Below are 14,761 nucleotides of genomic sequence, written 5' to 3' on the forward strand. Positions count from 1 at the left end.
CACACACAGGACCTGCTCACAATTAGACCACTAACAGACAGGCAGCACAGACCACTACTTGCAGCACACACACACACACACACAGGACCTGCTCACAATTAGACCACTAACAGACAGGCAGCACAGACCACTACTTGCAGCACACACACACACACACACAGGACCTGCTCACAATTAGACCACTAACAGACAGGCAGCACAGACCACTACTTGCAACACACACACACTTTTGTATTACTCAGCGACACAACCAGTCACACATGAGCGTATTTCCACTCCAACACATGAAAACTGTACTAAAGGTTCGCATTTGATTCCCAATTCGCATTTGAGTTTCCAGTCGTCACTGCTATGACATTATATAATTAAGCAATAAGGCCAGAGGGGGTGTAGTATATGGCCAATATACCACGGCTAAGGGCTTTTCTTAAGCACGATGCAAAGTGGAGTGCCTGGATTCAGCCCTTAGCTGTGGTATATTGGCCATATATCACAAACCCCTGAGGCGCCTTATTGCTATTATAAACTGCTTACCAATGTAATTAGAGCAGTAAAACTAAATGTTTTGTCATACCCATGGTATACCACAGCTGTCAACCAATCGGCATTCAGGGCTCTAACCAAGTTGGTTTGTGCATAAGGACAGCCTTTAGCCATGGTATATTGGCCATATACCACACCCCCTCGGGTCTTATTGCTTAAATACAACAGTTACCCTGATGCCAGTCAGAGCCTGTGTATTTGTGCGTCCTAAAACTGTGTATTTGTGTGTCCTTTGTGTGTGTAGTTTGAGTCTATTGTACAGTTTCTATTATTCCTGGTTCTAAGCTGAAGCTGAGCTGGTACAGGTTGCTGTCCTGTCTCCTCAGTGCCTTGCCTCTCTTATTCAGAAGGCACCATCGCCAGCATAATGGGACATTTAGAAGAACTGAAAGAAATCACTTTTCTTTTTCACTTGTCTTGGAAACAGTAAACGGTTTTCCGGCCTTGGATACACTAAAGAGGCGTGTCTAGACTCTATCTACTAGGCTTCTGATAGGCTGCATGTGCCCATCACTCAGTATGACACCGCCCCCTGCCAAAACAATAGCTCAGTAAAATGATGGTATGGATTTGCATGCTGCTTTAAAAAAAAAGGAGAAGAAATTTAAAACACAACTGTTTTTTGTGTTTTTTGTGTTTTTTGTTTTCTGCAGGTATATCCTAAAGGAGGTCCGCTCTGCCCGTATTTATATTTATTTGTCATTTCGATTTATTTTGCTCTCCTTTTATATTCTAAAGCATGCATGTCCATTTCACCATCTCCGACCCTCCACTTCCTTTATTGATTTGCCATCACTGTGAGAGAGTGAAGAGGAAAGGCGAGAGGAGAGATGAAGGAGAGGACCACGGGCCAGCGCTGGGTGGTTGCATAGAGTACAGAGTACATCTGTCTGTCTGTCTGTCTGTCTGTCTGTCTGTCTGTCTGTCTGTCTGTCTGTCTGTCTGGGTCTGTCTGTCTGTCTGTCTGGGTCTGTCTGTCTGTCTGGGTCTGTCGGTCTGTCTGGGTCTGTCTGTCTGTCTGTCTGTCTGGGTCTGTCTGTCTGTCTGGGTCTGTCTGTCTGTCTGGGTCTGTCTGTCTGTCTGGGTCTGTCTGTCTGTCAGGGTCTGTCTGTCTGTCAGGGTCTGTCTGTCTGTCTGTCTGTCTGTCTGTCTGTCTGTCTGTCTGTCTGTCTGTCTGTCTGTCTGTCTGTCTGTCTGTCTGTCTGTCTGTCTGTCTGTCTGTCTGTCTGTCTGTCTGTCTGTCTGTCTGTCTGTCTGTCTGTCTGGGTCTGTCTGTCTGGGTCTGTCTGTCTGGGTCTGTCTGTCTGTCTGGGTCTGTCTGTCTGGGTCTGTCTGTCTGGGTCTGTCTGTCTGGGTCTGTCTGGGTCTGTCTGTCTGGGTCTGTCTGTCTGGGTCTGTCTGGGTCTGTCTGTCTGTCAGGGTCTGTCTGTCTGTCTGGGTCTGTCTGTCTGTCTGTCTGTCTGTCTGTCTGTCTGTCTGTCTGTCTGTCTGTCTGTCTGTCAGGGTCTGTCTGTGCCAGCCAGCCAGCCAGTCATGAGAGTAGGACCACTAGAAGAGAACCTTTACCCCACTGTAAAAAATGCACACCGGTTGCAGCAGATAAAGTTGTGTTCAGGAGACTATAGGCACAGTTGTCTCCATGTCAGCTCAGAGATTGACCCCAACATGGCCATCAGGTCAGTGCAGTGTCAGGGTACTACCAGCCTGCAGCTGTATACTGTGAGAGTGAAAGTGGCCCCAGCTGCCTCTCTCGTTGTGTTCTGGAGGTGTTGTATTGCTAGATATGGGTAGGCACAGTGAACACTGAACAGCATTTGCCGTTAGGGGCTGGGAACAAGGCACATAATATAGTATGGCTTATGAGCAGAACATGTGTTTTTCTTTTCTTTTTGACAAAGGCGGTGCACATGAAGGTCAGGGCTATGTGGAGATGACCTCCTTTGTATGAGAGTAGCGCTCTGCTCCCTGTGTCAAAATATGACCCCGTTTCCTCTCCAACACTACACTGAGTGTACAAAACATTAGGAACACCTTCGTAATATTGAGTTGCAGCCCCTTTTGCCCTCAGAACAGCCTCAATTCATCAGGGCATGGACTTTACAAGGTGACAAAAGCTTTCCACAGGGATGCCTGCCCATGTTCACGCCAATGCTTCCCACAGTGGTGCAAAGTTGGCTGGATGTCCTTTGGGTGGTAGACAATTCTTGATACACACGGGAAACTGTTGTGTGTGGAAAAACCCAGCAATGTTGCAGTTCTTGACACACTCAAACCAGTGCGTCTGGCACCTACTACCATAAAGGCACTTCAATCTTTTGCCTTGCCCATTCACCCTCTGAATGGCACACATACACAATCCATGTCTCAATTGCCTCAAGGCTTAAAGATCCTTCTTTAACCCGTCTCCTCCCCTTCATCTACACTGATTGAAGAGGATTTAACAGGTGACATCAATAAGGGATCATAGCTTTCACCTGGTCACCTGGTCAGTCTATGACATGGAAAGATCAGGTGTTCCTAATGTTCTGTACTCTCAGTGAACAGTCAGATGTTTTCCTCCATCACTCCTGTTGTTAATGTCTTTATGGTAGAGATATATGCTAGCTAAGCCCCTCTCACACCCCTACCAGGAGCGCTTCTGTTTTGACTGTCGCTGACGACGTTCAAATCTATTTAGGATATTCTTCTGTAGCCGTGATATTTGTAACGTCTGTTTCCATGCTGTCCTGTGCTGTATGCACGGTAATGTTAAAATTGCTGTACACTAACATTGTTGCATTGTTTACATTACGTGATGACATTATAACACGATATTGACATTGATGGATTGTATAATATATGGACATTGTCAGTGTTGATCTGATGTTGTGTGCCTGTAGAGACATTAAAGCAGAAGGAGAAGTCTGTGTTTGTCACTTTTGTGGCGCACACGCATAGATGAATGTGTGTGTGTGTGTGTGTGTGCGTATGTGTGTGCGTGTGTGTGTGTGCGTGCGTGCGTGTGTGTGTGCGTGTGTGTGTGTGCATGCAGTCAGTGATGGGAAAAGTAGCCAATTGTCATACCTGAGTAAAATTTAAGATACCTTCATTGAAAATGACTCAGTAAAATAAAAGTAAAAGTAAAAAAATATTTGGTTTTAAATATACTTAAGTATCAATACTTATATTAAGCAAATGTATGGATAGCCAGGTGCACACTCCAACACTCAGTCATCATTTACAGATAGTCAGGGGCACACTCCAACACTCAGACATCATTTACAGACAGTCAGGGGCACACTCCAACACTCAGTCATCATTTACAGATAGTCAGGGGTAAACTACGACACTCAGTCATCATTTACAGATAGTCAGGGGCACACTCCAACACTCAGACATCATTTACAGATAGTCAGGGGCACACTCCAACACTCAGACATCATTTACAGATAGTCAGGGGCACACTCCAACACTCAGACATCATTTACAGACAGTCAGGGGCACACTCCAACACTCAGACATCATTTACAGACAGTCAGGGGCACACTCCAACATCATTTACAGATAGTCAGGGGCACACTCCAACACAGACATCATTTACAGACAGTCAGGGGCACACTCCAACACTCAGTCATCATTTACAGATAGTCAGGTGCACACTCCAACACTCAGTCATCATTTACAGATAGTCAGGGGTAAACTATGACACTCAGTCATCATTTACAGATAGTCAGGGGCACACTCCAACACTCAGACATCATTTACAGATAGTCAGGGGTACACTCCAACACTCAGTCATCATTTACAGATAGTCAGGTGCACACTCCAACACTCAGTCATCATTTACAGATAGTCAGGGGTACACTCCAACACTCAGTCATCATTTACAGATAGTCAGGTGCACACTCCAACACTCAGTCATCATTTACAGATAGTCAGGGGTACACTCCAACACTCAGTCATCATTTACAGATAGTCAGGTGCACACTCCAACACTCAGTCATCATTTACAGATAGTCAGGGGTACACTCCAACACTCAGTCATCATTTACAGATAGTCAGGTGCACACTCCAACACTCAGTCATCATTTACAGATAGTCAGGGGTAAACTACGACACTCAGTCATCATTTACAGATAGTCAGGGGCACACTCCAACACTCAGTCATCATTTACAGATAGTCAGGGGCACACTCCAACACTCAGACATCATTTACAGATAGTCAGGGGCACACTCCAACACTCAGTCATCATTTACAGATAGTCAGGGGTACACTACAACACTCAGTCATCATTTACAGATAGTCAGGGGCACACTCCAACACTCAGTCATCATTTACAGATAGTCAGGGGCACACTCCAACACTCAGTCATCATTTACAGATAGCCAGGTGCACACTCCAACACTCAGTCATCATTTACAGATAGTCAGGGGCACACTCCAACACTCCGTCATCATTTACAGATAGTCAGGGGTACACTCCAACACTCAGTCATCATTTACAGATATTCAGGGGCACACTCCAACACTCAGACATCATTTACAGATAGTCAGGGGCACACTACAACACTCAGACATCATTTACAGATAGTCAGGGGCACACTACAACACTCCAACATCATTTACAGACAGTCAGGGGCACACTCCAACACTCAGACATCATTTACAGATAGTCAGGGGCACACTCCAACACTCCAACATCATTTACAGACAGTCAGGGGCACACTCCAACACTCAGACATCATTTACAGATAGTCAGGGGCACACTCCAACATCATTTACAGATAGTCAGGGGCACACTCCAACATCATTTACAGATAGTCAGGGGCACACTACAACACTCAGTCATCATTTGCAGATAGTCAGGGGCACACTACAACACTCAGTCATCATTTACAGATAGCCAGGGGCACACTACAACACTCAGTCATCATTTACAGATAGTCAGGGGCACACTCCAACACTCAGTCATCATTTACAGATAGCCAGGGGCACACTCCAACACTCAGTCATCATTTACAGATAGTCAGGGGCACACTACAACACTCAGTCATCATTTGCAGATAGTCAGGGGCACACTCCAACACTCAGTCATCATTTACAGATAGTCAGGGGTACACTACAACACTCAGTCATCATTTACAGATAGTCAGGGGCACACTCCAACACTCAGTCATCATTTACAGATAGTCAGGGGTACACTACAACACTCAGTCATCATTTGCAGATAGTCAGGGGCACACTCCAACACTCAGTCATCATTTACAGATAGTCAGGGGCACACTCCAACACTCAGTCATCATTTACAGATAGTCAGGGGCACACTCCAACACTCAGACATCATTTACAGATAGTCAGGGGCACACTCCAACACTCAGTCATCATTTACAGATAGTCAGGGGTACACTACAACACTCAGTCATCATTTACAGATAGTCAGGGGCACACTCCAACACTCCAACATCATTTACAGATAGTCAGGGGCACACTCCAACACTCAGTCATCATTTACAGATAGTCAGGGGCACACTCCAACACTCAGTCATCATTTACAGATAGTCAGGGGCACACTCCAACACTCAGTCATCATTTACAGATAGTCAGGGGCACACTCCAACACTCAGTCATCATTTACAGATAGTCAGGGGTACACTACAACACTCAGACATCATTTACTAACAAAGCATTTGTGTTTAGTGAGTCCCCCAGATCAGAGGCAGTTGGGATGACCCAGGATGTTCTCTTGATAAGTGTGTGAATTTGATAATTGTCTTGTCCTGCTAAGCATTGATAATGTAACAAGTACTTTTGGGTGTCAGGGAAGATGTATGGAGTAAAAAAGTACATTATTTTCTTCAGGACTGTAGTGAAGTAAAAGTAGAATATGTCAAATATGAATAGTAAAGTACATGAACCCCCAAAAATTACTTAAGTAGTACCTTCAAGTATTTTTACTTAAGTACTTTATACCACTGCGTGCAGGTTGTGTGTATTGTGGATGAGAGGGAGACATCCTTGCATGATGTAGCCCCCTGGCTGTGTGTGTGTGTGTGTGTGTGTGTGTGTGTGTGTGTGTGTGTGTGTGTGTGTGTGTGTGTGTGTGTGTGTGTGTGTGTGTGTGTGTGTGTGTGTGTGTGTGTGTGTGTGTGTGTGTGTGTGTGTGTGTGTGTGTGTGTGTGTGTGACCATGTGTGTGTATAATGAACACAACAAGGAGAGCCAGGAGCAGAGTGTGTGACTGTGTGTGTTGAATTATTTATACTGAGGAAGGAAGGGGAGGTGGCAGGGCTTTGTTTAAACTATAATTCTCTCTGGACTCACAGGTCCTATCCTACGGTTAGTACTGTACACCCTGTTGTAGGCTCTTACCGCTACACAGCCAGCCTATGTAGACATTATAGTCCATCAGTGTTTTGGTTACAGATTGGACTTTCATGTACATCTCTGTTGTGTGTGATACAGATAGACACACCATCTGTATCGCCACACTACAACTTATTACAGCATTCTACTAATAAACTATTGCCCTAACAAATGAATAAAGCTGTTTCATGTTTGGGTGAAAACCACCTAAGTAAGTGAACACAGCTAAGTCTGAGTGTGAACCGGGCATCCTGACCTGGATACTGAATGTCTCCAACCTCCAACCCAAATGAGCAGCATGTGATTCTGTTGTGCCCAGTGAGTCCCTAGTCCATTGGTCGTCCTCTCTGTCTGGATCTCCGTCTGTCCACACACAGACCACGTCCCGTGCACACTTCCACTCCACATAGCCCCATCTCTCGTAACACACACATTATACACACTGCACCCCTCTCACTCCACTCACCCTCACACCTGCCCTGGGGGTATCTGCCAATACCATAACATCCCGAACATTGATCCTTGAATGCAACTCATTGATCTTCAAAGTGTTTTTTGCAACACCTCTGAATGTTTGATCCTCCTGAACACACCCCAGGTCAACAACTGGCAACTGCAGTAGTAGTTTCATCTCCTCCACAGTGTCTGACTAGAAGTCTCTCTCCTGTTCACTGTTCTACTGTGTGTTCTCTTTGGCTCTCCAGCCGGCCCAATTTCAGCCATTTATCCTCTACTTTGTAATCAGCACCACAATTATAACGCAGAAATACGCAGTGATTGCCGTTCCGTGTGTATTTTGGAAGGTTCCGGTAAGCCAAAAACAATAGTAGTCCAAACAGAACGACCGTTGGGTGGACTTAAAGTATCCGTGGCCGCCCGCAAGGAGGTTGTAGCTGCTTTGAAGAGTCTGGTCCCAAATTACAGCCCTGCCATAATGAAGTATTACTGTGCAATTACCAGACAGAGCATGGAAACGAGCTGTGTTTCTCTCTCTGTCGGACACAGGGGTGAAACGGGAGGCAACGGGAGGTTGGGAGAGGGAACGTGTCGACAGCACCAAGAGGGTGTATGTAGCTATGCTTCGTACCCTTCTCTATGGATATACACCTTGCATGTGCCTACTACAATCTGATGGTAAAGAAGGTGTGTGTATGAGGGTCCACCAGCCGTGGAAAAAGTCTGCGCAAAAAAACACACTGTGAAAGAACAGGCTTGTTTGGCTGTGGGCTGTGTCGCCCTCACCTGAGGAGTCTCTGGCCTTGTGAATAATCCAACAGACAGGCCCTCATACTTAATGCAGCAGCACACACATGCTGCCCCCCTCCATCCCTCCCTGCACACTGTGTGCTGGCACCACCACCCACCTCCACCTCCGCGCTAACAAGGCCTGATCCATTTTTCATCAACACCCGGTGCTTGGCCAGCCCCTTTACACATGCAGGGGGACTGGTATTTCAGGAATGCAGGTTGTCTAGGGGTTTAAAAGTTTCACTAAGAAGGCAGCCAAGGTGTGTCTTACGCCTCCTCTTCTCCTCTCTTCCTGTCTCTCTTTGTTGTTATGTTTGGCTAGCTACCGTGCTAACAGCCCTTAAAGCTGTTGATGTAAGTCAGTGGTTCCCAAACTTTTTATAGTCCCGTACCCCTTCAAACATTCAACCTCCAGCTGCGTACCCTCTCTAGCACCAGGGTCAGCACACTCTCACATGTTGTTTTTTGCCATCATTGTAAGCCTGCCACACACACACTATACGATACATTTATTAAACTTAAGAATGAGTGTGAGTTTTTGTCACAACCCGGCTCGTGGGAAGTGACAAAGAGCTCTTATGGGCACAAATAATAATATAATAACCATCAATAATTTTACTCTTTATTTAGCCATCTTACATAAAACACTTTATTTGTTAATCGAAAATTGTGAATAACTCACCACAGGTTAATGAGAAGGGTGAGCTTGAAAGATGCAGGTAACTCTGCAATATTGGGTTGTATTGGAGAGAGTCTTAGTCTTAAATCATTTTCCGCACACATTTAGTTTTCATGCTAGTGAGGGCCGAGAATCCACACTTACATAGGTACGTGGTTGCAAAGGGCATCCGTGTCTTAACGGCGTGATTTGCCAAGGCTGGATACTCTGAGCGCAGCCCAATCCAGAAATCTGGCAGTGGCTTCTGATTGAAATTCAGTTTTCACAGAACAGCTTGTTGCAATTTCGATGAGACTGTCTTGTTCAGATATCGGTAAGTGGGACTGGAGGCAGGGCATGAAAGGGATAACGAATCCAGTTGTTTGTGTCATCCATTTTGGGAAAGTACCTGCGTAATTGCGCACCCAACTCACTCAGGTGCTTCACTATATCACATTTGGCATTGTCTGTAACCTTGAGTTCATTTTCACACAAAAAAATCATACAATTATGGAAAGACCTGTGTGTTGTCCTTGTTAATGCAGACAAAGAAGAGCACCAACTTCTTAATCATAGCCTCAATTTTGGCCTGCACATTGAATATAGTTGCAGAGAATCCCTGTAATCCTAGATTCAGATCATTCAGGCGGGAAAAAACATCACCCAGGGCAGTCGTGTGAGAAACTCATCATCATGCAAGCGGTCAGACAAGTGAAAATGATGGTCAGTAAGGAAAACTTTAAGCTCGTCTCTCAATTTAAAACAAGAATGTGTCAATACTTTGCCCCTTGATAACCAGCACACTTGTAAAAGCGTTACATGGTTTCTGCTCATATCACTGCATAGTGCACAAAATACATGCGATTTCAGGTGCCTTGCTTTAACCATTTTCACTGTAGTGTCCAAAACGTCTTTTAAGCTGTCAGGCATTCCTTTCACCTCTCGGTGAATGCTGCAGTGTACCCAAGTGGCGTTGGGAGTAACTGCTTGCACGCACGTTACCACTCCACTATGTCTACCTGTCATGGCTTTTGAGCCATCAGTACAGATACCAACACATCTTGACCACCAAAGTCCATTTCATGTCACAAAGCTGTCCAGTACTTTAAAAATATCCTCTCCTGTTGTCCTGGTTTCCAGTGATTTGCAGAAGAGGATGTCTTCCTTAATTGACGCCCCCATAAACGTAACAGACATACCAGGAGCTGTGCCAGGCCCGCCATGTCATCATGTATAGAATTCACTGGCTTGTAAACGAAGCAGTAATTGTTTAAAAACATCTCCTAGGGCCTCCCGGGTGGTGCAGTGTACTAGGGCACTGCATCGCAGCACTAGCTGTGCCACCAGATACTCTGGGTTCGTGCCCAGGCTCTGTCGCAGCCGGCCGCGACCGGGAGGTCCGTGGAGCGACGCACAATTGGCCTAGCGTCATCCGGGTTAGGGAGGGTTTGGCCGGTAGGGATATCCTTGTCTCATCACGCACCAGCGACTCCTGTGGCGGGCCGGGCGCAGTGTGCGCTAACCAAGGTTTCCAGGTGCACGGTGTTTCCTCCGACACATTGGTGCGGCTGGATTCCGGATTGGAGGCGCGCTGTGTTAAGAAGCAGGTTGGGTTGTGTTTCGGAGGACGCATGGCTTTCAACCTTCGTCTCCCCCGAGCCCGTAAGGGAGTTGTAGTAATGAGACAAGATAGTAATTACTAAGTAATACCACAAAACTGGAGAAAAGGGCGTAAAATATTAAAAAATAAAAAATAAAAAAACATCTCCTGCCATTTCACTGATGCGTCGTGAAACTGTTGTTTGATGAAGCCATTGTCTGTATAGTTTTTTGGGCCTTTTCCCTCAGTATTGTCCCAGCCATATCCGCGGTAGCAGGAAGAATTAAGTCCTCCACAATAGTATGGGGCTTGCCTGTCCTAGCCACTCGGTAGTTCACCATATAAGACGCTTCTAGCCCCTTCTTATTAATGGTATCTGTTGCTTTTATACATGTTTTACTACTTACTAATAGTCGTCTTAATTCTCGCTCAAAAAAACTCCCGTGGCTTATTTTTCAAGTTGGCATGTTTTGTTTCCAAATGTCTGTGCTAGAGCTGGAGGTTGAATGTTTAAAGGGGTATGGGACTATAAAACATTTGGGAACCACTGCACTAAAGTAATACTGCGAAAAATGAAATTAACTTCCTGTCCTGAATGCAAAGTATTATGTTTGCGGCAAACACATCACTGAGTACCAGTTTTCATATTGTCAAGCATGGTGGTGGCTGCATCATGTTATGGGTTTTCTTGTCATCGACAAGGACTAGAGAGTTATTTAGGATAAAAAGTAACGTAATAGAGCTACGCACAGGCAAAATCGGGGGGTTGAGGGTTGAATACTTATCTAATCAAGATATATTAGTGTTCATATACAGAACCAGTCAAAAGTTTGGACACATGTTCATTCCAGGTTTATCTTTATTTTTACAAGTTTCTGCGTTGTAGAATAATAGCGATGAGATCAAAACTTTGAAATAACACTTATGAGATCATGTAGTAACCAAACAAGTGTTAAACAAATCAAAATATATTTTATATTTGAGATTCTTCAAAGTAGCCACCCTTTGCCTTGATGACAGCTTTGCACACTTTTGGCACTCTCCCTACCAGCTTCATGAGGTAGTCACCTGGAATGCATTTCAATTGGTCTAATGAATCCAAATTTGAGATTTTTGGTTCCAACCGCCGCGTCTTTGTGAAACGCAGAGTTGGTGAGCAGATGATCTCCGCATGTGTGGTTCCCACTGTGAAGCATGGAGGAGGAGGTGTGATGGGATGGTTTGCTGGTAACACTGTCAGTGATTTATTTAGAATTCAAGGCACACTTGACCAGCATGGCAACCACTGCATTCTGCAGCGAAATGCCATTCCGTCTGGTTTGCACTTAGTGGGACTATAAAAAAAAAAATTCAACAGGACAATGACCCAACACACCTCCAGGCTGTGTGAGGGCTGTTTCACCAAGAAGGAGAGTGTCGGAGTGCTGCATCAGATGACCTGGCCTCCACAATCACCCGACCTCAACCCAATTGAGATGGTTTGGGATGAGTTGGACCGTAGAGTGAAGGAATAGCAGCCAACAAGTGCTCAGCATATGTGGGAACTCCTTCAAGACTGTTGGAAAAGCATTCCAGGTGAAGCTGGTTGAGAAAATGCAACGGGTGGCTACTTTGAAGAATCTGAAACACTTTTTTGGTTACTACATGATTCCGTATGTATTATTTCATAGTTTTGATATCTTCACTATTATTATACAATTTAGAAAATAGTCAAAATAAAGAAAAACCCTTGAATGAGTAAGTGTGCCCAAACCTTTGACTGGTACGGTGCATATAGGTGGGGCTAAAGTGGCTAGGCAACTGGATAGATAATAAAAAATGTAGTAGCAGCAGTATGTGATGAATCAAAAGAGTTGTTGCATAGAGGGTCAATACAGATAGTTTGGGTAGCTATTTGGTTAACTATCATAGTCTTATGGCTTGAGGGGAGAAGCTGTTCAGTGTCCTGTTGATTAGACTTGGTGCATTGGTATTGCTTGTGGTGCGGTAGCAGAGAGAACAGTCTGTGGCTTCGGTGACTGGAGTCTTTGTCAATTGTTAGGGCCTTCCACTGACACCGCCTGGTATAGAGATCCTGGATGGCAGGGAGCTCGGCCCATTCATTTACTCAGACCTGTAGTGCTTGCTAGTGTATTAATAGCTCCAAGTCTTTGACACAGAGCTGTTGGCCAGTGTGCTGACTGTCATAGCTGTTTTGCTAGCGTGCTAACAGCGGTGGGGTCAGCGAGCCACCGGCCGGTGCCCTAAATGAGTACCATGCCCCATTCAGGGATGCGAGTCGGAGAGAGCAGGGTCAGCAGCTGGTGGAGGATATGGCAATCATTTATAAAAATATGCTTTCTCAAGCCCACGAAAACAAAAAGGGCCCAAACCCAACAGCTGGGAAGGGTTGGAAGTAGCCCCAAGGCTGGCAAGTACCCCTCCAGATGGGGAGGTTAGGCCGGGGCTAGCCAGGCTGCTCCACTTAAACTTCCGATTCCCATTAAGGGAGCCGAAGATTGCAGGGGAAGGGGAGAGGAAGAAAAGCAAGGAGCATGACTGCTCTGTTTTTCACCCCGCTTAATCAAATAAAGCAGGAAGCTTCCGAGACAGAAGACTTGTGTTTATTGATATTTACGAATACACTCATCCCCCTCCAACCTAACTTTTTTTTGTTTTTCAAAATGTGTATTTTCTCTCTCAGATATTCTCTGGAATTGTAAGCCTTTTTTTATGCTTGTGGTATATATGTCCACTATATGTCCACTGATGAAGTGATGAATACATCACTTTTGGTCATGTTTTTCTTCTCTGAAAGTGTTCCATTGTTTTAAATTGAGCCACAGGGAAATTTAGAAAGAGCCCCACATCCGCTGTACTGAGAGTGATTTGCAAACGCAGGTCAATTTGTTCTAATACGGGTTGTTGTTTGAAATGGCCACATGGAACAGGCTTTAAATAAGAATTGATGACCCTCTTTCCCCTCGTGCTGATCAAACACACACACGCATACGGTGAATTTAGGAAAGTTTTCAGACCCCTTTACTTTTTTCACATTTTGTTACGTTACAGGCTTATTCTAAAATGTATTAAATTGTTTTTTCCCCTCATCAGTCTACACACAGTACCCTGTAATAAATAAGCAACATGTTTTTTATTAAAAATAAAAACTGAAATATCACATTTACATAAGTATTCAGACCCTGTACTAAGTACTTTGTTGAAGCACCTTTGGCAGCGATTACAGCCTCGAGTCTTCTTGGGTATGACGCTACAAGCTTGACCCACCTGTATTTGGAGTTTCTTCCATTCTTTTCTGCAGATCCTCTCGAGCTCTGTCAGTTTGGATGGGGTGTGTCGCTGGACAGCTACTTTCACGTCTCTCAAGAGATGTTCGGGCTCTGGCAGGGCTACTCAAGGACATTCAGAGACTTGACCCGAAGCCATTCCTGTGTTGTCTTTGCTGTGTGCTTAGGGTTGTTGTCCTGTTGGAAGGTGAACTTTCACCCCAGTCTGAGGTCCTGAGCACTCTGGAGCGGGTTTTCATGCAAGAATCTCGCTGTATTTTGCTCTGTTCATCTTTCCCTCGATCCGGACTAGTCTCCAAGTCCCTGCTGCTGAAAAACATCAACCCAGCATGATGCTGCCACCACCATGCTTCACCGTAGGGATGGTGCCAGGTTTCCTCCAGATGTGATGCTTGGCATTCAGGCCAAGGAGTTCAATGTTGGTTTCATCAGACCAGAGAATCTTGCTTTTCGTGGTCTTTTAGGTGCCTTTCGACAAACACCAAGCGGGCTGTCATGTGCCTTTTACTGAGAAGTGGCTTCCGTCTGGCCACTCTACCACAAAGGCTTGATTGGTGGAGTGCTGCAGAGATGGTTGTCCTTCTGGATGGTTCTCCCATCTCCATGGAGGAACTCTGGAGCTCTGTCAGAGTGACCATCAGGTTTATTTTTTTATTTTTTGGAGGGGGGTATATCAGCTTTAAAATATTTCCAATCATTTCCAATCCCCCATTAAAATAAGTGTGTCTGTATGTAATATATATATATATATATATATATATATATATATATATATATATATATATATATATATATATATATATATATGTGTATATATATATATGTGTATATATATGTATGTTTTATATATACATGTGTATATATGTATATATGTGTGTGTATGTTTGTATATATATGTGTTTGTATATATGTGTTTGTATTTACAGTGGGGCAAAAATGTATTTAGTCAGCCACCTATTGTGCTAGTTCTCCCACTTAAAAAGATGAGAGGCCTGTAATTTTCATCATAGGTAAATTCAACTATGACAGACAAAATGAGAAAAAAATATCTGGAAAATAGGATTGTTAATGAATTTATTTGCAA

The 14,761-nt window shown here is 44.6% G+C and overlaps 1 protein-coding gene across 6 annotated transcripts in view; it reads left to right on the top strand.

The window, feature by feature from the left end:
• The window catches only part of LOC123992809 (BCAS3 microtubule associated cell migration factor-like), a 384,557-nt gene that overhangs the window by 247,349 nt on the left and 122,447 nt on the right, over nt 1-14,761 (top strand). The window contains exon 25 of one of the 6 annotated variants that reach the window (XM_046294341.1): nt 1,197-1,523. The exons of the other annotated variants lie outside the window; for them this stretch is intronic. Within the exon in view, the coding sequence (XP_046150297.1) occupies nt 1,197-1,207 (11 nt within the window). The 3' untranslated portion in view covers nt 1,208-1,523. Of the gene's footprint in view, nt 1-1,196; nt 1,524-14,761 lie in introns of those variants that run through there. 6 annotated transcript variants of the gene reach the window in all.

This window comes from Oncorhynchus gorbuscha, linkage group LG13, assembly GCF_021184085.1.
Source record: "Oncorhynchus gorbuscha isolate QuinsamMale2020 ecotype Even-year linkage group LG13, OgorEven_v1.0, whole genome shotgun sequence".
Classification (NCBI taxonomy): Eukaryota; Metazoa; Chordata; class Actinopteri; order Salmoniformes; family Salmonidae; genus Oncorhynchus; species Oncorhynchus gorbuscha.